Consider the following 23,657-nt stretch of genomic DNA (forward strand, 5'->3'; position numbering starts at 1 on the left):
CATTGACTGCACTAGTGTAAATGTAAAAAGAAAGTTTAGAGAAAGAAATGTGCAATCAAACATAACGAATTAGAAAACCAAAAATAACACTCAAATGATTCAATGTTGAGAAAGAAACTTGGCATAAAAGGCATGATAAATGTAACAGGATCGAAAGATTTCTGTGTGCATTTAGAAATTTTCCATTATTTCTTTGGTGAGGTTTTCTATCACGCGAGTGTTAGGAACAATAAGTAAACTTTGTTTACACTAGAGAAATGAATGCAGTGTAGAGTGCTGATCAATTTTAAATTCTCTTAAATGTGCTGGATTAAGAAAAGGGGGTATGATTTAAAGGTCCGGTCAAAGACAGCATAAAACAATTAAAACAGTTCTTACGTTATAACCTATCGATAACATACAAGACAAAAAGGAGTGTTCAATGCAGTCGATTGTAAATCCACCTAGGGGTTGATATGAGAGAGTCTATACGCGTGGAATTATAAGGTAATATATCATTACGTGTTTATATAAATTGTACAAGGAAATTCTAATCTGTAAAGATTTGTTTTAGCCGTTTATGTACCTTTATTGAAAAAAATGAGGACGTCTAATGGTTTTTAAAATTGATCCATCTGCTCCAGAAAGTTCATTCCATCAGGATTGAAAAAGAATAATTGTATTGCTAGATCCTATTCATATGGGATTAAGATTTTTGTTATTTTTGTCTTTTATTGACATGCCATAAATCCTTTTATTAAAGGAGATATCCCTCTGAAGTATTGTCAAATTTAACTGTGGGATTTTGTAATATTGCTAACATTTGTTTTAAAGCCTCCGTTCTATTCAGAAGGGATTATAGGACTTCATTTTATGACTTGTAACAAAATCATTATATTTTTATTTTTATATACATAACTACGTCGTGTGGTTGTAAACTTCAGATGACACCACCATTTTGAGTTTTTAATTCTGCTGTGGATAGAACATTATATAAAACTACCCAATCATGATGTCAGTTTTGACGAAGGATGACTTGGAATCGATGAAGACTGACTTTGAAATCATAAAGACTCTACTAAACCCTCCAAGAGCCGTTCAAGAAACACTGGAGGCCGTGGCTTTACTTCTCGGTTACCCTCCCCGACAAGCTGGGGTAAGTACAAAATTCATATTGAAATCAAATTCTGTCTCCATTCGTTTTCAGTTTTGTTAAAGCTAAGTAATTGTCTCACAACAAGCTAACAACTATTTCTAAACATGTCCACACTTAGCGATTTGTTTATCTGTTCACGTGCCAATTAGATATATCGTTCACTGTGCCTTTGCATTAAGACCCAGCAATTTACTGATTACATGATTGGAGGCTTACACGGGTACACAATGCCAAATATGTTCACAGTTAGATCGTAGAAACAAGTTGCTAAGGTTGTAAAAGTCATATTATTTGTAGAGCTATATAACTCTTTGTGACTTGCTTTTTTTTTTTACATCCAATATTCTATCTGGATTTCTTTACATCTCTAAAAATATTTATTGCTAGTTTAACTAAGTTTTTTGCAAAGTTACTTAAAGTCTGATTTTGATGGTACGAATTTAAATTATGCTTATTTTGATGGTTGGAATATGCATTTCTGTTACCATAAATTTTACCTAAATAAACCTTAAATTCTCTTAACTCTGCTTTATGATCGCTAAAGAGGTTGAATGTACGAAAACTATACAAAGATAACCATGCTAACTAATTTAGTAAACGCATTCTAATAAAAATAGGCAGAAGACAGAAATTGTAAAGAAAGAAACTTTGGAATACAGTATATTATGATATATGATGTTAAGTATTAAAAAACATAATCTGCTATTTTTGTGTGTGACCGATCGGCAGGGGATGCTCACTCCTCCATGGCACCTGATCCCACCTCTGATGTTTTGGAGGTCCGTGTTGACATGCTCAGCTCCTATTTTGTATCGTTTATGGACTTTGATATTAAATACTGTTTGTTATCCCCATATCCCTCATTCTGTAAAAAAGTGAATGACTCGAATCATTCAGAATTCAAAAGTTGGAGTCAAAGGTGGAATCAAAAGTGACTCCAGCGAACATGTTTTTGTTTCATTTTCATTCCCTCGCAATGGATTGCTTGGGATATAGCAATGCAATTGTGTGTTTGTATTAGTGTGTGTCATGTCCTGAGCGAAACGTGAAGTAATTTGCATCTGAATAGATGCTGTCTTGATTTATATATAAGCTCTTTTTCGAGGAGATGCTTCGCTTTGTAATGCCCTTCTTTGTATATTGTGAATTGTGTACAAAATTTGTAAACATATTTTCTTTAGAATTGGACTTTTGTACAACAACTTTGCAAAACTGGCCGTCTTCAAATTCAGATGCAGGAATTCCAATGTGAAGACGTGAACTTGAATTCTGTAAAGAGAGCTAGATGCCTTCTTTCTGCCTATGACAGAGATACGATACCCGGAAAGTGTCATGCTATACTAGGCCTGTATATATGGGTGAGTAGAACCACCAGATTAGGTAACAAAGTTCAAAAACTGTAGTATTTTAGAACTTTTCAAGCCATTATGATAACTTCTTATTCTATTGTGTTATTTAAAAAAAACAACGTTCTTCTCTTGATCGAAATGTTCAGAGTTCGACCTTAAACTGAGTTTGCATTAAGACTTAAATGCTAATTCACTATAAGTTCTGCATAAGAAAAAACTCATATGTCTTTCGAATGAAGCCTTACTAATGGAATCTGCAAGTCTCAATTAGTATTGGCAGAATTAAAAGAAAGAAAATATTGTGAAAGTCCTTTTTAAAGGTGTGATTCGGCACTTTCCTATTTACTGTATATTATTGAATCTCACCTCTGACGTTTCGGAGGTCAGTGTTTGGTCTGCTCCTATTTTGTATTGTTTTATGGACTTTGATATTGAATACTATTCGTTATCTACATATCCTTCCTGAAACACTAAAATTATTTCATTGTGACAACATTTTTGAGTCATATTTGATTATCCAAATGTTAGAGTTATCGTTTACTATGATTTGTTTTCTAGGCTGAAAGTGCTGTCTTAGAAGTAGAGAATTACTTGGAAACAAGGAAGGAATTGATAAAAGAAAGAAAATTATCCAAAAAGGACAAAAACAAGATATAAGAATGTGATTTAGCAAACTTTCTTCAAGCAATCTCAAATATTCTAGTCATATTGATGGTCCATGTTGATGTATATGATTGTAAACTTTGTATTAACTACCAACCAACAGTCATGATGTGTAGTGATTAGCATCCGTGAGGAATATTCTATAATAATGTAGTAGTTTGATTGTAACAAATTTAATGTCGCTGCGATTATATTCATCATTGCCAAGTCAAGTAATTTAAAGTCGTGGTCATTATTTTAACAATCTTATTATATGAAATTACATTATATGAATATTAGAAATTGTTTAAATTCCATGCCAGTTGTAAGGAGAAGAACAATATCAGCTATTTTTATAGTATAAATATTTGAAAAGTTTCTTTTAGTTGAAAATTTGTAATATGTTCTATTAATAATGGTAAGCGAAAGCATCATATCATATATAAGGAAATAATAACATATCCTACTGTTGCATAAATAAATAATGCAAACAAAAAATCAAGGTTTATGCCTTCCTATAGCTGCTTCTCGTTTCATGGGCTTCATAAATACTCCTTTGGGCCATGCATGGTTTCAATTATTTTACAAATAGTGTGTAATTTATTTATGAGGAAGAGACATAAAGTTGAGGATGGCGATAAAATGAGTTGATTAAACAGAGTTTCTATAAAGTATTCATACCTTATTTCTGAAGTTTGATCCAGAAGTGGTCACTTGTCAACACTGAAACCTGAAAGGATATGAATGGTTAATCATGGAATGTGAAGATATCAAATCGTACTCAAGCTTAAAAATTTAATGAAAGGAAAACTTGTGTGTAGCAGAACATATAGGATCACTAGGATCAGTACTGGTGTGGCGGATAATTTATTGATTGTATGTTGTTTAACGTCCTTATCGAGAACTTTTTGCTCATATGGAAAAGCCACCATTTGCCGGTGGAAAGCTGCAAATTTTGTCAAATACTCGGCACTTGTGGCCATTGAGCAGTGAGGGATCTTTTTCGTGTCAGCACTCACTGCGACACGGGACCTCGGTTTATACGGTCTAATCCGAAGGACTGATTAACTCCTTACTTTGCGACTCTAGAACACAGACGCTCTAACCACTGCGCCAGTGTGACGGAAAGATAGACACCCCTGCCTACCGGTTACATTCGCCATGATGTCTTTTTCTTGATCATGTTAACACTATTAAATACCTGCCAAATAAAATTGTATTCAAGTTAAAATAAACATTTGGTATTAAGTTGGGTTGTATATACAATCATGGTAATTGTAACGACCATAGAATTCGAATGATATTGGCGTTAAAACGAGTACATGTTGAAATCCTGTTCCATCAACTTATTCAAAAGCCAGCTTTTGTTTTCATTACACACAGCTCATGCTTTTATGTAGATAATGGAAATATAACCGGCAGGTGTGAGCGGTCGGCAGAGAATGCTCATTCATCCATGGCATCTGATCCCTCCTCTGATGCTTTGGAGGTCCATGGTTGCCCTCCTATTTTGTAAAGTTAAATGAACTTTTGAGCTCGAATACTGTTCGTTATCTCCCCATAGTTCATGCACATGAAATTCCTACATAAACAAAGAAAGTTTAGTACAGAAAGAAGTGTTAAATTGATCAAATCTATCATAAAGTTTAGTTGTTTAGTTGGGGTTGTTTAGTCCTCCATTCCATTCCGTCTCTTTCTGAGTATACCTGTGTTTCTTTGCTCCCAATATGTATTTTTCAATTGATCTTGGATCTTAATTACTGTTCGTATTTCATAGTAATTTTGCCGTCAATGACTCTCTCTTTTAAAATATCTAAATAATTCAAATACACTGAAGCTGATATTAAAAGGACGATGGAGTTCCTTAATGACACCATTAACATATTGTATGTAGTCTTTGGACACTAGGTCTTCTAACCAAATTGTTGTAATTCCAAATAGGAACTAATTGTGTTTCTTCATAATCTGGTCTGTTTTTATATTCCTTTGAAGCAGAATTATTTTTAAAAAATTAACATAAGAAAATACTATAGTGCTTGATGTGGCCTTCAACTCGACATTTAGATACTAGTATATTGACGATTTAATATCAATTAACAATAGTTTCCCCCATTCATCTGTCGATGCGATATATCCAAGTGAAGTTGAAATAAAACCAGATTTTATCACACCTGTTTGATATTTAGATGTTTTATACGATAAGGTCTAACTAAAACATATTGTCATTTTTCTTATTTGTGACGTAATATCCTAATATCGCCTACAAATGATGATTACATATCCCAACTGCGTTACTCGAAGGCTTGCTTCACAACGATCTAGTAAATACATGTAAAGATGAAGCAAAACAAACTTTCAGGATCTGTTTTACAAAAAGATTAAATGTTATTTTCCACATTCTTTGTGCGCATTATGAAGAAAGAAATTCCAGCAATTGGCTCTGTATTCTAGTATTCAAAGGACAGAAAGTGGTTCTACTTAAGCGAGTTCGAAAGCAGAAGGATAAAACGTACTGTTGCTTTAAAATGTAAGGTGACCTATGATCCCTCTGATGATATACAATACAAGGTGACCATTGGTCTCCCTAATGATGTTAAATATAAGGTGGCCTATGGTCCCCCTACTGATGTACAATGTTAAGTGATCTTTGGTCCCCCTATTGATGTACAATATGAGGTTACCCATGGTCACCCTTTATTACTTTCATGTTTCTGCTAATATATATATATTAGAAAGTTGATCTTCGTAAAGTTATGAATATGATTATTTTGGAGTAAGACAAAGAAAATTGTCTATCATATAAAATTCAATTAATATATAAGGTGACCTGAGGTCTCCGTATTGATATAGATGAATTTACTTTTGTGCCTTTAATGCCTGGAGAGTTCCTAGAATGTTTTATTACTACGCAAAATGACGAACTATTTGCGGGGGACCCCAGGTCCTAGTTCAGCGTACGTTTTATCCTTCTGCAGTTCGAAAGCCGGTGTAACGACGAAAAGTGACCCCCGTAGAATATTGACCGGGGGTCATTTTTCTACGTAGAAATTTGACCCACTGATCAATATTCTACGTAGAAAAATGACCCACTTTTTCGTAGAAATTATGGCCTTGGGGTCGTTTTTCTCCGTGTGCATTGTCGAAAAATGACACCATAGAATAATGACCCCTTGTCATTTTTTGATGCAAAACATTCGTTTTGGTAGGAATATTCTCGTTAGGCGAATGCTTACGGGTAATACCAAGCAGCCTTATGATATGATGTGTTCATTTCTAAAAGAGTTTAAACTTAAATAACGAAATCAAAGTTATACTATACCTTATAATAATAATACAAACTATTTTATCCCCATTAAAGGAAAACAATTAATATACATGTATAGAAATTTAAATGTTTTAAGGCTATTAGAGCAAAGATATGCGCATTCATGGATTTGTTTATTACATTTTATACAGTAAGTTTCCATAGTTGGCATTTAAGGAGGTTGAATCCTGCATCAAATTTATCAATTATATTTTTAAAATTCATACACACAGCTTTATTAAAAATCAAAACAAAAAGTGGGGGTAAATGCGCTTCTTTTGTCGCTACAGAGCATTTAATTTGACCTTTTTGCATTGTAAATATGTCGAACTCAAACCAATTTTGTAACGTTTTTCCTCCAATATTTTTTGTTCAAATAAATTATTGTAGCAAACACAGCGAGACAATGTTCTCGCGAAAATTTAATTCTCGCGTATAATAGCATTTATATAAGCAATAACCACAATTCGTGAAAATTTTGTCTCGCTAATCAAGAGTCAATGACTTATCTCGCGAAAATAAGTTGTCGCAAAAATTAAGTGATCTACACCACTATGAGAGATATGAATTTTCGTATTTAAGGTGGCGAGTTTTGATTGGAGAGAGTAACGTGGTTGTAACTCCTAATAAATCCCTTTTAGCAATGAACATGTACATGTGCGTGTTTCTATGAGGCGCCGTTTTGGTTTTTACTGCCAAAAAGTGAAATCACCTGTTCGAATAGGAGATACCACCTATTTGAATAAGTGATATCACTCATTCCAATCGAATAGGTGATATCACCTTTTGGAAATGAATAGGTTATATTAACTATTTAAATAGGTCAGATCACCTATTCGTGCTGAATAGGTGATATCACTTATTCGAATAAGTGATATCATCTATTCGAATAAGTGATATCATCTTTTTGATTTGAATAAGTGATATCACCTGTTTGTATCTCTTACAACAATAAATAATGAATGCTCCCTAGACTACCTAGATTTTCACTGGAACTAAGAAAATTCGGGCTGCTCAGTTATCAATTGTATTTTAGTTGAAGACTTCTTAAATACCTTATGGATCCCTTTAAAGTTGTATAGATTTTGTAAATTTTACCCAGCTGGGGTGCAACAGAATGGTATAACACTGACTCTTTATAATTTTAAGGGGGCATTTTCTCTATAGAATATTTATCATGCGTTTTTCACGATTTTTCATTTTTCTTATTGTATACATGATAGATAAGTGTAATAGATTAATTTGTGAGCAAAATCAAACTAGAACTTCTACTGGAGTGCTTAAAACTAAATGCGACGCTGTAATTCATTGTCTCCAAGAACGATGAGTTATAAAAGGAAAGTGAACGTAAATGAGATTTAAAGACCTAAAGCCTTGGGAACAGTTGTTATTTCATAAATAATTTGAATAGGTGATATCTCCTATTTGAATAAGTGATATCACTAGCTATTCAAAATGTTCCGGTGATATCACCTGTTTGAATATTGAAGTAATGGCATGACTGACTAGGAGTTCATCTTTATTTGCAAATTTAGTGTTTAAGAAAATCTCAGAAGAAAGAGGGATGTTACAGCAGCCATTTGTCAGGTATCTGTGGGCTAAAATGTGTTGAAAAGGGTAGCTTTTTAGTAAATTTAAAGATATCTGTGAAGGTTGAAATATTATTCATCTTCACCCAGATGTAAACTCTTTTTGCCCGTTTTGGGTGAATATTTTTATATCATTATAAAAACGTTCTCTATGTGTATGGTATTTCTCGTATACAGTGAAAAAGTATTTGTTTTAAAGCAAAATGCATACAGATATATGTAAGTATAAATTTAAGAGCTAAGAGAATTGAACTTATATGGGTAAATTACATTGCTTTTCTTGCTTCTATGCTCTCTTTTTGGATTAATAAAAAATGTCAAAAATAAATTCAAATGGTTAAAAGTGCTAATTTCGGGGGGCTTCCCTACAAGTTCATGGTTATCAGAAACATATCATACCATTTTGAACAAAACCTTTGAATGAGAGAAAAAAAACACCTAAAAATATAATGATAAATTTAGACTCCTCGTTGAATAAATATTCACTGGAATTCTGCGAGCCAAAAACAAATCCATACCAGATACATTGATTATGCTGCTTCTATTAAGATATGCAATCAAATACAAGTTGGAAAGGAGTACTGTACATAAAAAATTTCCCCTCCTTATATTTGAAAGTATAAGAAAAATATATCAGGAGATACAGATATAAGGTTTTATAGTATAGTCATTTTTCAACGTGTGTGGAGCAAAAATTAGTGGTCTGGAATGGTTTTCTATGCACACGGAAAAATGACCCTACTTGTCGTAGTCAATATTGACCCTGGGTCATTTTTCTACGTAGAAAAATGACCCTAAGGTCAATATTCTACAGGGGTCACTTTTCGTCGTTACACCGGCCATGACTGAGAGTAGAGAAGTGGAGGGTGTAGAAACATTCACTTTCCTTTGAGGCGTATTAGCAACAAAGGCAAGATCTGATGGGGATATTACCAATTAATTTTAGAAATCGTCAATCGCAATTTAGAAGGCAAAGGAAAGAAGAAACTCATCAGTTTGAAAATACTCAATTCAAACAAAATTAGAATTATAGAACAGCTTCGTCATGTCAGTTCTAATGTATTGAAGCAAGACAAATATCGGAAAAATCGGAAGGAGACAATAGAACATTGACCTTTCCAGAATAGACGCCTGAGAAAATCCTGAGAGTCAAATATCAAATGAAGAACTCCATCATAGACCGGTGACAATGACAGCAAGTGAAATAACAATTCTTAGAAAGTGGAATTGGGTTAATCATGTACTAAGGATGAGGCACATGAGAATTTGAAACATCGCACCGATATGCCATCCAGATAGTAGGACGGGAGTAGGTCGACCGAAATCAACATGACAAGAAGAAGAACACACGAGTACAGCTGAGTTTGGAATAGTGGGAGTCAACAATATTGATTGATTGTTTGTTGATTAACGTCTCTCTCAAGAGGGACGTTAAACAAAATACATTCAACGGGAGTCAACGAGAGCAAAAACAGAGGCGCGGTGGAGGCAGTGTATTTGGGCGTTATCAACAGTGCCAGATGGAATGAGGAGAATAGGTGAGGCGAGAAAAGATCTTTTTTAAAGATGTCAAAATTTTAAATTTAAATCTTTTTCAGCAAAAATCATTCTTTACGAATAAATTGTATATGCAAGATTGCTCTTAAAATCACATCACATTCCCCAACATTTGTTCAATTTGACTAAATTTCCAGTGCACCATGTATTTAATAATCAATTTGAAGTAAATGTTAAACTGCATTAATTGAACTTAATAATCATTATAGTTTTAAAGTTAATCATGGTAGTTATGAACATCCTTATTCAGATAAAATTTGTTAATTTATTTATAATACATGTACTCGTTTTCCGTTTTAATGGCTCTTGGAAATACGATTATAAAGGCAGCCTGAAATTGATTCAACGAAATCTTAGAGCACTGTTCTGCCAGTTTTCTGTTAGACCAGTATTTAGGTCGACCAGTGATACGATGTAAGTAATAATTATTCCTTATTCTGTCCTTCACCCCTAAAACAAAAATATAGTTTGAGGCAGTAAAATTTAAATCTGAATAGATGTATGTATAATACTCAAATGAAAAGATTTCCTTATTGTTTGGAAAAAATAAAATGTATAACATAAGTATATAGGCATGTTTCTTTTTCTTTTATCTTTAACAGTTTCACAGAAAATGGTCATTACAACCGTTGGTCTCACGGTAACATTCATTTTTATCGGAAACTTTCACATAAATGATGCTTTTAAGTTGACTAAAGGTAGGAATAGTCAAGAACCCGTCAATCTAATTCGCCGGGAAAGAAAAGAAACCGCAAGAACGTTTGAGGACCCAGCTTGTTTCTCCACTCTTAGGTCTGATGGGATAGCAATGGTAAATTATGGAATAAATCTCATCAACTCTTCAATAAAAGTATCTGGAAGGTTTTTTGAAGCACTTCAGGACCTATACCTTACCGACGACTACGAAATTAAAACTGTTATTTATAATAACCTCATAAATTTTGACTGGTATTCTGCGATAAAATTGAGAGAAAATATGGATCTTGATTTAGAAGCATCCGTCATTTCAATGTTCACCAACATGCCCTTCTATAAGGTAAACTCCAACTTACGAAAACACAAATGCGGAAAAATAAATCTGACTGAAGAAGCCAAAAATCTGGGTCCGTTTAGCGCTTATTTAATGGCTGTACTGATGTATTCTCCGGCCCTAACAAAAGAAACAAATCCGACCTACAGAGAAGTTAAATTTGATGAGGACATACTTGACCAATATGAGATCGGAACTACCTTTATTTGGACGTCATTTACACCTTCATCCATGTATGATAGGAAATTTAATGGAAATGTGGAATTTGTTTTCAACAACTCTCGATCGTCTCTGTGGAGTCCTAGACGCATTGAAGAGATTGCGTTTAACGCCGAGGAAGAAGAGGCTTTGTACCCCCCTGTGGCAATGTTCAAAATTACTGAAAAAACGGTAAAAGGGAAATCTGTATATGTCTATGCTGATCTTGTAAACGAAAATTTTTAAAATATACAGGTAGTGTCTGTTTATAATCAATCAAAAGAGATGAAAAACATTTAATTTTATATAGAGGTGTTAGAGTTCTTTATAAAATACCAACTATACTTATTTTGCATTGGTTTTGTTCGCTGATCTTCCTGGAACAAAGGTCTATAAGTCAGACTGTTTCATATTCACTGTACGTTAAACTACATGTATGTACTAATAATTTATAAAGCATGTGAAATAATTACAAATGGCATCTCTGGTAAACATTAATCAGGTTATAAAATTTAAATATGAATCTACATGTATAAGAAATATTACTGATTTATGAAAAAAAGTTTGTTTGCGTTATTTATCCTTAATAAAAGACTGTTTTACTGACTAGGTCATTGCATCAACCATAGCACTGGCAAAATAATGTCTTAAAATGTGACTGTTCATGTTCTTGTTTCATCAGTTTCATCAGTATCAGGAAGATATAAACCCCATTTGCAGTTGATAAAGGTATATCGCTACATATGTAAGGGATTAAGTGGACAATAGACAAGTCGTTAAGTTACCATTTATGTCTTAATCTAGAAAAATATCCAATAATAAAACAACTCTCTGTGGTATCTTTTATTTCAGGTTCGCTGGGATACATCGAGTCGATATATAAATGGAAGAAAATATTGTTAATTGATAATACTAGTACATCATCGATATATATCTGATTGAAGTCCATGATTTCTATTTTTTTTATGTATAAGGTTCTGAATAAGTTCTGTTGAAAATGAATACAAAAATAATTTTGCTATTAACGGGTCCCTACTGGTATTCATCGACTTTCCGGCAAATTGTTGGAAAATCTTCAAAAACTACTAATCAGTCAAAAACTTTTTTGATATCTACATTAGAGTAACTATTTGTATGTGAAACCAGAATGGTTTTAACAAAATAGTTGAGCAAATCAGAAATCTAAGTAAATATGAGTTCTATTTCTGTGATCTCAAAAAGCCTGATTCTAAATTTATCGTGGGGAATGGTTGGATAAAGACTTTGTCTGAATTTTGCTAAAAGGGATAAATCCTTGAAGGGAGAGGGTATTGGGAGTTGGGATTGAAGAGAGTTATCAGGATAATGTTAAGAAGGGTTTTGGGTATTATTACATTATACTTATAATAAATTATACACATATGAAAAATCACAAATCCCTTGGCATTAAGTAAAATACCTTGTGATTTTCGATTTAGTATTTTATATCAACAGACATTTAACATTTAACCTCGTGCAAAGGTATTTGTAGCTTCTCGGTGTACTACTTTGTATAGATATTAACTTGAAAGATTACAAAAACTTTTTGCTTGAAATATGTTGAAATATGTTGAACAGGTCGGAGAGAATACTCGAAATCGGGTATTATCCGTGAAATCGCGTATAATACTCGATATTAGGGTATCGATGAATCCGCGAAATCGGGTATAGGAGGTGTAATCACCTAATAAAACTTAAACAATGGGATGGCGCATGTTGCCGAGTTAACTTTCATCTAGATACACATGTTTTCTAAAGGTATCACTAGGCAAGTAAGAATTTGGGCGTCAAGATTAATGCGCTCGGGACAACAAATACCCGTGGAGCTCAGTACATTTCATGATCTGCACACAAAAAGGCGTTCGATTTGCTTTATATTTTTCCTTATGTTGTAGTATATGCATCTTCCTAATGTTCATTCCTAACACAACAGAATTGTAAAGTATCAGAATGTAGGAATTTTAATAATTCCACATCAACACGACAAACATGAACAATTTGTAAATAAATCAAATTATACGGAAACACATTTCACACACCAAATATGATGCCATGTATAAACAAGGGATTGTCTATCGTATCTAATTATGCGTCATTAATTACTTTCACATTCATCTTGTGCATAAAATCAAATTTATTTATGAATGTATAAATAATGTAATGATAAAAATGTCTAAAATTTCGGCTAAAAGAACCCTCTTTCTCTTTTTTTGAAAATCTTTTCTTTTTTATTTATCATTCAAACATATTTGCAGAATATGTCTTAACATTTTAGCAGAGACAGTGATAGTTTCAGGAATACAGCTTATGAGAGAACATAACTGTTGATCGTTTAATTTCGCTAAGTCATCAATATTTTACCATTTCTTGGCGACTTCAAAGGGGGGGGGGGTCTAAAGGCTTCTTGACCACCTCTGACAAAACAACCCCGACTGTGTTCTACATGGGTCCAAGAGACCTCTCTTTGAATGTCACGGTCGGGTAAACTCGGTCATATATTTTTAATCGTAGGGAAGATTTATTCATCAAATAAAAATCATATACATTGTAGGTAAACAAAAAGCAACCTGTTATTTTCTAACACAATATGAGACTACAAGTAACTAGAATTCATGTTTATTTTTTAAACACATTTTTTCATTATAGATGAGTATTAGGAAAAGTTATTGCCATGAGTAATACATATCATAGATAAAATAACTCAAAGAAAACTGTGACATATTGTCTAGAACCAATCAGATAGTGCGTTGTATTAGCATAAGGTATAAGATAGCGATATAAAAAAAATTTAGAAGGTAAAGAGGTGAAATTTACCCTGTCTATCAAATAGTATAACAAAGAAAGGAAGTGGCTACGATTTTTATGAAATTTTAATGTCCGATGAGGAATTATATTCCCAAAAAGTAAGACAAGAGTTTCCAAGGCAACTGAACACTCCATTATTTCAGTTTGTTCATTAACATGTTCATAAACGTAAAAACTATAAGAAATGTGAAATATGAAAACTTGACTATGTAATTCATATTTCAATATGACTGTACCTCGATCTATATTGAGAAATTCAATGTATTATAAGCTCATGAAAAGATGTACACATTTGACTTTTATTTATACCCCCCCCCCCAAAAAACCCCCCAGAAAATCCTGTTCATATGACTTCTCGCTCTCAATTTTCACACAAATGCATAAAATAAAGGTAAAATAGCAAATCTCGTATCGATTAAAATGCAACAAAAAAAATTTACGGTGTCTTTGAATAAAAATTTCATGCTAAATTGACATAAAAAAAGATACTCACCTTCAATTAGCTATTTTCAAACTGTTTTCCCGTGGGTATTTATTTACATTATTTTATTTTCTTCTTTATAATAACGTTTGTATTCTATTATGGAAGAGATATACAATTATGACTCGCTTATACTGTACTCTCTAACTGTTAGGAATGATTTATATTTCACGTGAAAGGGACGTCATACATTTTTCAGTAAAAATACATAACACGGCGTTAGTCGTTTAATTTCTTTAAAATTTCACGTTTCGTGAATAGTGCACAAATTAGAAAATTAAGTATATGGAATACTTTAATGGGAAATAAAGACAAACGAAGTGTAGTTATTTGTTTTTAGAAATTATATTGAAAAATAATAACGCCATTGTGTCCTCTTTGTTACCCCAGCAGTGTTTGTCGTGTGATTTTAAACTTTTTTGACAACCGTATGAATTAGGTTTAATAAAAATAAATCCACAAGATACTGATGTACAAGTAACAGTTACTGGCATAATGCGCCGTTGCTTTATTCTTTAGTTTTTATAGAAAGTTGCACGGAATACCCGATTTCGCGGATTCAACGATACCCTAATATCGAGTATTATACGCGATTTCACGGATAATACCCGATTTCGAGTATTCTCTCCGACCTGTTGAAAGGTAAGTAAAAGAAACACGCCAGGGTAGAATTAAATACGAAGTATTTTGACTACATGGCCAAAAATTACGAAATCTGGTCAAGTGGGTATCTTGGTGTCTGTGCGCTAAAATCAGTGTTCAGAATTACTGAATCATGAAATCGTATATGACGTTATGTCGGAAAAGATATATAAAGCTAAAAACACGTGTATATTGAAGAAGACAGATTTGTCAACACATCTTGTAGTATCAATTTATGCACTTTAGGTATACATATCGTTTACAGACGATGTAGGTTTTTTTGCAATCATCAGACTCGGTGATACGGTTGACGGAGCTTCCATGGGCCCTGGCTATTGTATTACCTATTCAAGGTCAAAGGCAAAAAAGGTGGCAGTGCAGATTTTTTCCGTCGTCAGAAATAGTCTGGAAAGGTATCCAACAATATTTGACAATGACGTTGATGACGTAAGATCGCCACGTCATAATCGGACTAATCTTCCTTCCACCTGTTTAACCACCACGTCACTACCACTTAAACTGTTTTCAATACTGTAAGCCATAATTAATTACCGGTATGACAATCACCTCAAAACTGAAAGAAACCGATCGCGCGATTTTGTTTTGCGATATCAACTTTTAATACATTGACGTTCTTCTCGCTCGCGCACTCGTGGGTCGTTTGCCTAATTTTTGGCATGTTAATCCCCGATCCCCAGTTCCAGCCAAATATAGATTTTGTCAAGATTTTTTTTTCGCAAACATTCACAGTTACTTACTCGAGTTGTCCATCTTTTTGTCATGTGTGGGACTTTCTAGACGATAGGGTTCGAAATGACCAAGCTTGATTTTTGTTGATGAACTAAGGCTGCCTTGTAGAATGTAAGCTTAACAATATCTCTATTAAAAGAGTAAATACATGTATATGGATAAACTCTATTCAGAGGATATGACCAAAGCTGTGAAATTCGCCAGGGAGACATAAGGGAAATGAGAATTTTCGAGTTTCACTAGTGGGGGGGGGTACCTTCACATATGAGATTCAATAACTCATAAATGAATAAATCCATAAAGATTTTGGTTACATTGTATAGGATAGTAATACTGGAAAATAAATATGATTAATAAAAAGGACTGTCAAACGTTGCAATATTCGACCTTTTCCATTTGTATTGGATAATTTTTATTTGTATTTTATAGTTTTTTATTTGTATTGTATAATTTTTATTTCTATTCTTTAATTTTCATTTGAATTGTATATTTTTTTTTAATTTGCATTCTTTATTCTAAAGTCAGTAAATTTGAAGATATATATAGTCAGAATTTCGACAAGTCATTGAATGGATGAATTAGACATTGATATTCAAGTAATTAAAACTTTTAACATTCAAGTCAATCCAGCTTAGTTAGATCTACCTTACCTATACTGGATTCCTAAACTTAAAAAGGAATCCTTACATACAAACATTGTCTGATCTAGCCAATGGTCTACCAAGCCCATATCTTTACTTATTACAATGATATTAACTGATGTCAAGGAGAGACATCAGAAGTACCGTGCTACATCATATTCTAGAGAGGTGTAAATCATTCGTGGATTCTCAAAAACTGAAAAGAACTTTAACAAAATTCACATGGCTATTTTTTTCTAAATTAACGATAAATTAAATTCAACAAAAAACACAAGGGTTACATGGAATTTCAAGTCAAACTGATCTGAAAATTAATATTGAAAAAAGAAAAGTGATGAGACTTAAGTCTGATATAAGAGACTGAAGTTTGATATAAGAGAGCCAGTCACGATTGATGGCCAAGACCTGGAGGGTGTAGAAACCTTTACTTACCTTGGTGGTGTTATAATAAGGAAAAGAGATCTAACGAGGACATTACCAACAGACTTGGAAAAACTAAATCTCAAATTTAGAAGGCTCAGGAAAATCTTTATCTCGCGAAAATTGTTTTCCATTCAAGCAAAAAAAGTAAAGCTATTAAACAGTTTGGTCATGTCGATTCGAGGGACACATGAAAAACAACAGAATAATCACAAGACGAAGACCTTTCATAACAGATGCCAGGAATCATGGACATTCCGACAAATTGTTGGAAAATCTGATCTTCAAAAACTACTATCAGACAGAAAGTTTTTTTATATCTACATTAGAGTACTTGTATGTGAAACCAGAATGGATTTAACATAATAGTTTAGCAAAACACAAATTTAAGTAAATATGAGTTCCATTTCTGTGATGTCAAAAAGCCTGAACTTAAATTTATCGTGGGGAATGGTTGTATAAAGTCTTTGTCTGAATTTTGCTAAAAGGGATAAATTCTTGAAGGGAGAGGGTATTTGGAGTTTGAATGGAAGAGAATTATCAGGATAATGTTAGGAAGGCTTTTGGGTATTATTATAACATTATATTTTAAGATAAATTATACACAGATAAAAAATAACAAATCCCTTTGCATCAAGTTAAAAACCTTGTCATTTTCGATTTAGTATTATATATCATCAGACATTAAACCTCGTGCAAAGGTATTTGTTGCTTCTCGATGTACTAGTTTGTATAGATATAAACATGAAAGATCACAAAACTTTTTGCTTGAAATATAGTGCAGAAAGGTAAAAGAAACGTGTCAGAAATAATTATGTACGAAATATTTAGACTGCATGGCCAAAAATTACGAAAACTGGTCAAGTGGGTATCTTGGTTTCTGTGCACTAAAATCAGTATTCAGAATAACTCAATCGTGAAATCGTATGACGTCATGTCGGAAAAGATGTATAAAGCTAAAAACACCAGATTTATATTGTTATACAGATGCATTACCCTACCCCACTGATTTGTCATACATTAGTGGACATTTTGAACTTGATCTATACTACGTTTTTCGATGTTTAATTTATATTTCAGCAATGTTTTGAAGCAGTGATTATTGAGAAGATGGGCCGTTGATTTTCAGAAGATTTTATTCATCCGTCCCCTATATATTTCTACGTAAAACTTTGATCAATACAGCCATTATAATGGTTATTGAACTTGTATCATTTGGGAATATTGGCACAAGTTGGCTGTATGTATGTTGGTACAAATTCCTACGAAAAGCTTTTAGAATTTAACTATATCAGTAAAATGCTTCCACATAAGTTTATATCTGACCCAATTTCTTAATAAAAATTAAAAATTTTGTATATATTTCTATATAAAACTTTGTTCTGCAAGAGTTTGTGGCATCATTTTGACCTTTGTAGCGTTATGATTGATTATTGGGATTTAATCTTAATTTACAGGATTGCTGAATTAATAAATTTAATTTTGCCCAGTGGTTCTTGAGAACTTCCTATTAGATTTTCAAGATTTTTCCTATATATTTCTATGTAAAACTTTGATACCCCATTGTGGCCAACTGTTTCCCATTTACGTCATGATTTGATCAATTTAGAATTTGCACATCCAGGATGCTTCCACATAAGTTTCAGCTTTTCTGGCCCAGTGGTTCTTGAGAAGAAGAATTTCAAAGACATTTTTCCTATATATTTCTATATAAAACTTTGATTCCCCATTGTGGCCCCACCCATCCCCCGGGGGTCATGATTTGAACAATTTAGAACTACATTATAAAAGGTTAAATTTTCCACATTGTAAAAAGCTTTTCTGGCCCAGTGGTTCTTGAGAAGAAGGTTTTCAAAGATTTTTCCTATATATTTCTATGTAAAACTTTGATCCCCACTGTGGCATACTGTTTTTTCCCCCGGGGGTCATGAAATTTGAACAATTTAGAATTTTTTTAACCAGGATGATTCCATATAAGTTTTAGCTTTTCTGGCCCAGTGGTTCTTGAGAAGAAGATTTTCAAAGATTTTTCCTATATATTTCTATATAAAACTTTGATTCCCCATTGTGGCCCAGCCCTTCCCCTGGGGGTCATGATTTGAGAGACAATTCACACACATGTACACTACACACATGCTTCCACAATAAGATTTCAGTTTTACTGGCCCAGATGGTTCTTGAGAAGAAGATGTTTTAATGATATTTTGAATTTTTGTCTTTTCTGGGATTATCTCCCCTTGCGAGGGAATATGTCCCTTCATTTTAACAACTTAAATTCCCCTTTACCCAAGGATGCTTTGTACCAAGATTGGTCAAAATTGGCCCAAAAAGAAGATAAAGTGTGAAAATGTGAAAAGTTTACAGACGGACAGACAGACTGACATACGGACGGATCGGATGATTGTGTAACAAAATTGATCAGAAAAGCTAAGACTTGAGCCTTCGGCTCAGGTGTTAAATTTAACGGTCAATCGTGAAATCGTATGACGTCATGTCGGAAAAGATGTATAAAGCTAAAAACACGTGTATATTGAAGACAACGGATTTGTCAACACATCTAGTGGTCTCATTTTATGCACTTGAGGTATACATATCGTTTTTCGATGTTTACAGATTTTTTTTCAATCGTGAGACTCAGTGATACGGTTGACGGAAGTTCCATGGGCCGTTGATGACGTAAGAGCGCCACGTCAAGATCGAACTATTCATCCGTCCACCTGTTAATCACCACGTCACTACCACTTAAACTGTTTTCAATACTGTAAGCCATTATAGGATTATTGAACTAGTATTGGTGAATATTGGCAGAAGTTGGCTGTACAAATGCACGAGTTTGCGAGTTCAATAAATCCTTTATTATATAGCTAAAACATCTCCCATCGATTTATATACATAATTTCAACTAAATAACTGAAATTAATAAGAATTTTCAGTATCGGTATTTAAATTAACGTCTGTCCTGCAAGTATTCAATATCGTATCATTTCAATGACCTTTCCTAGCGTTATGATCTGCTGATAGGGATATTATTGAGGCTAATTAATACGTACTAAATTATGAATTAATAAATTTAATTTTGCGTGAAAATAAACACTTCTTACCTAGAAGCCACTTTCTATCTTAAATCTGCCTCCGAGATGTTGACCAGACGACGTTTATTGTTTACAACGGGGCATTCGATATTGAACGCTCGTATTCGGAATGTTTCGAGCATATTCGTATACGTAATACAAATTCAGCGTTCAATAAAACGTCAAGATATTGAATGCTAAAATTCTCTAGATTTTTGGTAGTAATTTATTAGAGACTATTTATTGCTATATAATAACATTAATTATGACACTCACCCCAAAACTGAAAGAAACCGATCGCGCGATTTTGTTTTGCGAGTTCAAATTTTAGTACATTGGCGTTACTCTCGCTCGCGCACTCGTGCGTCGTTTACCTAATCTTTGGCATGTTAATCCCCGATCCCCAGTTCCAGCCAAATATAGTTAGAGTTTGTCAATATTTTTTCGCAAACATTCAAATTTACTTACTCTACTTGTCCATCTTTTTGTCTTTGAACATGTGTGGGACTGACTGGACGATAGGGTTCGAAATGTCCAAGCTTGATTTTTGTTGATGAATTAAGGCTGCCTTGTAGAAAGTAAGCTAAATAATATCCCTATTAAAAGGATAAATAAATTGATAAACTCTATGCAGAGGATATGACCAAAGCTGTGAAATTCGCCAGGGAGACATATGGGAAATAATGAGAATTTTCGATTTTCTGGGGTCTTGGGAGTACCTTCACATATGAGATTCAATAACTAATTAATGAATAAATCAATTAAGATTTTGGTTACATTTTATAGGATAGGAATACTGGAAAATTAAGATGAATAATAATATTATTTACCTCAAAAGTACGGCCTGTCAAACGTTGCAATATTCGACCTGTTCCATTTGTATTGTATTATTTTTTATTTGTATTTTATAATTTTCCATTTGTATTGTATTATTTTCATTTGTATTACTAAGTATATCATTTTCAATTGAATTGTATAATTTTTTTTTTTTACATTTTTCATATGAATAGGATATTTTAAAGTCAATAAATTTGAAGACATGGTCATAATTTCAACAAGTCATTAAATGGATGATTTAGACATTGACATTTTAGTATTTTAAGAACTTAAAGAAAATTCACATGGCTATTTTTTTTAAGTAACGATAAATTAAAAACAAGGTGTGTTTGTGAAACACTATGCGCCCGGCGACAACAAAGTTAAAAAAATATATTTTTAGCTTATAGGTAACAATCAAGGTCACAAGGTCATTGATCTTGGTGTCATTTGAAAGAACTTGATTAGTGAAGTATGCATACCAAATATGAAGTTTCTATCTCTCATGGTTCAAAAGTTATGCTGAAGGTTCAAAAAAGCTATTTTTAGCATATAGGACACAGTCAAGGTCACAAAGTCATTGACCTGGTGTCATGTGAAAGGGCTTAATTAGTTGTATAGGTATGTCAAATATTAAGTCTCTATCTTTCTTCGTTCAAAAGTTATGGCGAAGGTTAAAAAGTTTGCCGACAAAAAAGCTATATTTAGTGTATAGGTCACAGTCAAGGTCACAAGGTCATTGACCATGGTGTCATTTAAAAGAGCTTAATCAGTGATGTAGGCATACCAAATATGAAGTTTCTATCTTTTATGGTTCAAAAGTTATGGCGAAGGTTAAAGTTTGCAGAAAAAAACTATTTTTAGCATATAGGTCACAGTCAAGGTCACAAGGTCATTGACCTTGGTGTCATTTGAAAGAACTTTATTAGTGGAGTATGCACACCAAATATGAAGTCTCTTTCTTTCATGGTTCAAAAGTTATGGCGAAGGTTAAAGTTTGCAGACAAACAGATAAACAGCTAAACTGACAGACAGACAGGACAAAAACAATATACGCCTCGGATCTTTCGATCCGGGCGCATAACTATAGGCTTATTGAAAGCATAGACCTCTGCTTTTTCAATAAAAATGGAGGTCGGAAATTTTCCTTTTTTGGTTCTCAACAAAATTACTTTGTTAAAAATCACACTAATTCTACATACACATACGCTGAAGTTGATATTAAAAGGATGATGGATTACAAATTGACCCCATTCACGTGTTTTATGTAGTCTTCGGAGACCAGGTATTGCAACAAAACTGTTGAAATTCCGACGGGCACTAATTGTGCTTCTTATACTATGACATGTATTTATATTCTTATGAAACAGAATTCATTCTAAAACTTCTGCATAAGATGAAAACATTTACTGAGACCATCAACTCGACATTAAGATATATCGACAATTTATTATCAATTTAAAATAGTTACCTCCATTTATTTGTCGACACGATATATTCCAGTGAAGTTAAAATTAAAGATACCACAGAGACTGCCACATCTGTTTAACGTTTCAATGTCTTACTCACTAAAGTCGATAAGTGCCAACTAACAACTAAATTGTATGACAACAGAGATGACTTAATCTTTTCTATCGTCATTTTTCTTATTTGTGTAGTAATATCCCGCTATCACCAGCATATGGTGTTTACATTTCCCAACTAATGCGATACTCATGATCAAAAGCATGCTCCGTGAACGATGAAACATTTCGAGATAACGAACAGTATTCAATATCAAAAGTCCATAAAACAATAGAAAACAAAAGCAGAGAGAACACGGACATCCAAAACATCAGAGGTGGGATCAGGTACCATGGAGGAGTGAGTATCCCCTGCTGACCGGTCACATCCGCCGTGTGCTCCTTGTCATGATCGAGAAATAACGAAAAAATCCGTCGTAGATTCAATGTATAAATAATGGACTAACAATAAGTATGAAAAACGTATGTCAGTATATGACTATTTAGCTGTATATAATACTATTCGAAAATTATTATTTTACCTATACAGAACATCTATTTTTTGGTGTTTAAGATGAAACATTTGGCACAAAGTTCATAGCAGATAACTTGTTCTACTTCCCTCAAAATTTAGTGACATCCAACAAAGCACAAGGGTTACGTGGAATTGCAAGTCGAACTGGTCTTAGAATAAATATTGAAAAAAGAAAAAGATGAGACTTACAATGAAGCACATTGAAGTGGTAATATTTTCCGTTTGAATGGAACGTTTTGAGCTATCTTTAGAAGTTGATAGTCTTATGATGACCCACCCATTTCTTTAGAAAGGAAAAAATCGGAGAAATAGTTCAATAGAATACCTGTAGAACAGGTTCCATAAATAAAATAGCCAATCAAATTGACGGTCTACATTAACAGCGAAAAAGCACGTGTTCGACCGATACATGTGTTATAGACTTATAGCAACTCCAATAAGCATTATAAATTCGTAATTATTTACAAATTCGTCGTAAAACGAGTTTTACAAAAGCGGGACTCTCTTCCTCTCTCTTCTAACTTTAAAATCTCCATTTCAGTGAAACTCGTGTTGCTAGATGCAAAGAGTTGGGTGTTCAAAAGTATAATGACGAATATTTCTTTCTCGTTTCTAAAGATTTGGGCGTGTCATTATGTAACAATTGACATTCGATGAGAAACACCCAAACTTTCCATTCAAAAGAAAAATTTTACCACTTCAATGCGCTTCATTGTAAGTCTGATATAAGAGAGCGAGTCACGATTGATGACCAAGACCTGGAGGATGTAGAAACCTTTATTTACCTTGGAGGTGTAATGATAAGAAAGGGAGGATCTAACGAGGACATTACCAACAGACTTGGAAAAGCTAATTGTCAAATCAGAAGGCTCGGGAAAATCTGAATCTCATAAAAATCGTTTTCCATTCAAGCAAAAAAGTAAAGCTATTAAACAGCTTGGTCATGTCGATTTTTATATATGGTAGCGACACATGAAAAACAGAAAGTCACAAAACGAAGATTGAGACCTTCCATAACAGATGCCTGAGCAAAATTCCTGGAAGTAAGACAACCTGATAAAATATCGAATGAAGTACTCAATCCTAGATCAAAAACAACGAGCTGAAATGAACTAAAAAATATCGGGAAGTGGAATTGGATGGTCATGTACTTAGGATAGAGAACACCAGGA

The 23,657-nt window shown here is 33.4% G+C and overlaps 2 protein-coding genes across 3 annotated transcripts; both read left to right on the forward strand.

Moving 5' to 3' along the window:
• Nucleotides 1-273: 273 nt before the first annotated feature.
• On the forward strand, nucleotides 274-3,777 carry LOC134273304 (uncharacterized). Of its 2 annotated transcripts, none has more exons than XM_062755495.1 (4): nucleotides 274-486; nucleotides 924-1,135; nucleotides 2,317-2,493; nucleotides 3,043-3,777. In XM_062755495.1, exons 2-4 carry the CDS (start codon nucleotides 989-991, stop codon nucleotides 3,139-3,141), a joined length of 423 nt encoding a protein of 140 aa, XP_062611479.1. In that variant the 5' UTR covers nucleotides 274-486; nucleotides 924-988; the 3' UTR covers nucleotides 3,142-3,777. The 2 variants fall into 2 exon arrangements, with proteins under 2 accessions (XP_062611479.1, XP_062611480.1); XM_062755496.1 differs by lacking the exon at nucleotides 274-486 and adding an exon at nucleotides 593-658.
• A 6,133-nt stretch (nucleotides 3,778-9,910) lies between these two features.
• Nucleotides 9,911-11,086, forward strand: LOC134273305 (uncharacterized). The gene is made up of 2 exons (XM_062755497.1): nucleotides 9,911-9,990; nucleotides 10,179-11,086. The coding sequence occupies exon 2, from the start codon at nucleotides 10,190-10,192 to the stop codon at nucleotides 11,048-11,050; it is 861 nt and encodes a 286-aa protein (XP_062611481.1). The 5' UTR covers nucleotides 9,911-9,990; nucleotides 10,179-10,189; the 3' UTR covers nucleotides 11,051-11,086.
• The last annotated feature ends 12,571 nt before the right edge of the window (nucleotides 11,087-23,657 follow it).

The sequence above is a fragment of the Saccostrea cucullata genome, unplaced genomic scaffold (genome assembly GCF_032062105.1).
Source record: "Saccostrea cucullata isolate Sc308-1 unplaced genomic scaffold, CSIRO_AGI_Scuc_v1 ctg427, whole genome shotgun sequence".
Lineage (NCBI taxonomy): Eukaryota > Metazoa > Mollusca > Bivalvia > Ostreida > Ostreidae > Saccostrea > Saccostrea cuccullata.

Bases quoted from the DNA above. Each gene is read 5' to 3' on its own strand.
- LOC134273304 (XM_062755495.1), top strand. From the start codon at position 989: ATGATGTCAGTTTTGACGAAGGATGACTTGGAATCGATGAAGACTGAC. The intron at 1,136-2,316 runs GTAAGTACAAAA...TATTTTCTTTAG, and splicing joins ACCCTCCCCGACAAGCTGGG to AATTGGACTTTTGTACAACA. The intron at 2,494-3,042 runs GTGAGTAGAACC...TTTGTTTTCTAG, and splicing joins TACTAGGCCTGTATATATGG to GCTGAAAGTGCTGTCTTAGA.
- LOC134273305 (XM_062755497.1), top strand. From the start codon at position 10,190: ATGGTCATTACAACCGTTGGTCTCACGGTAACATTCATTTTTATCGGA.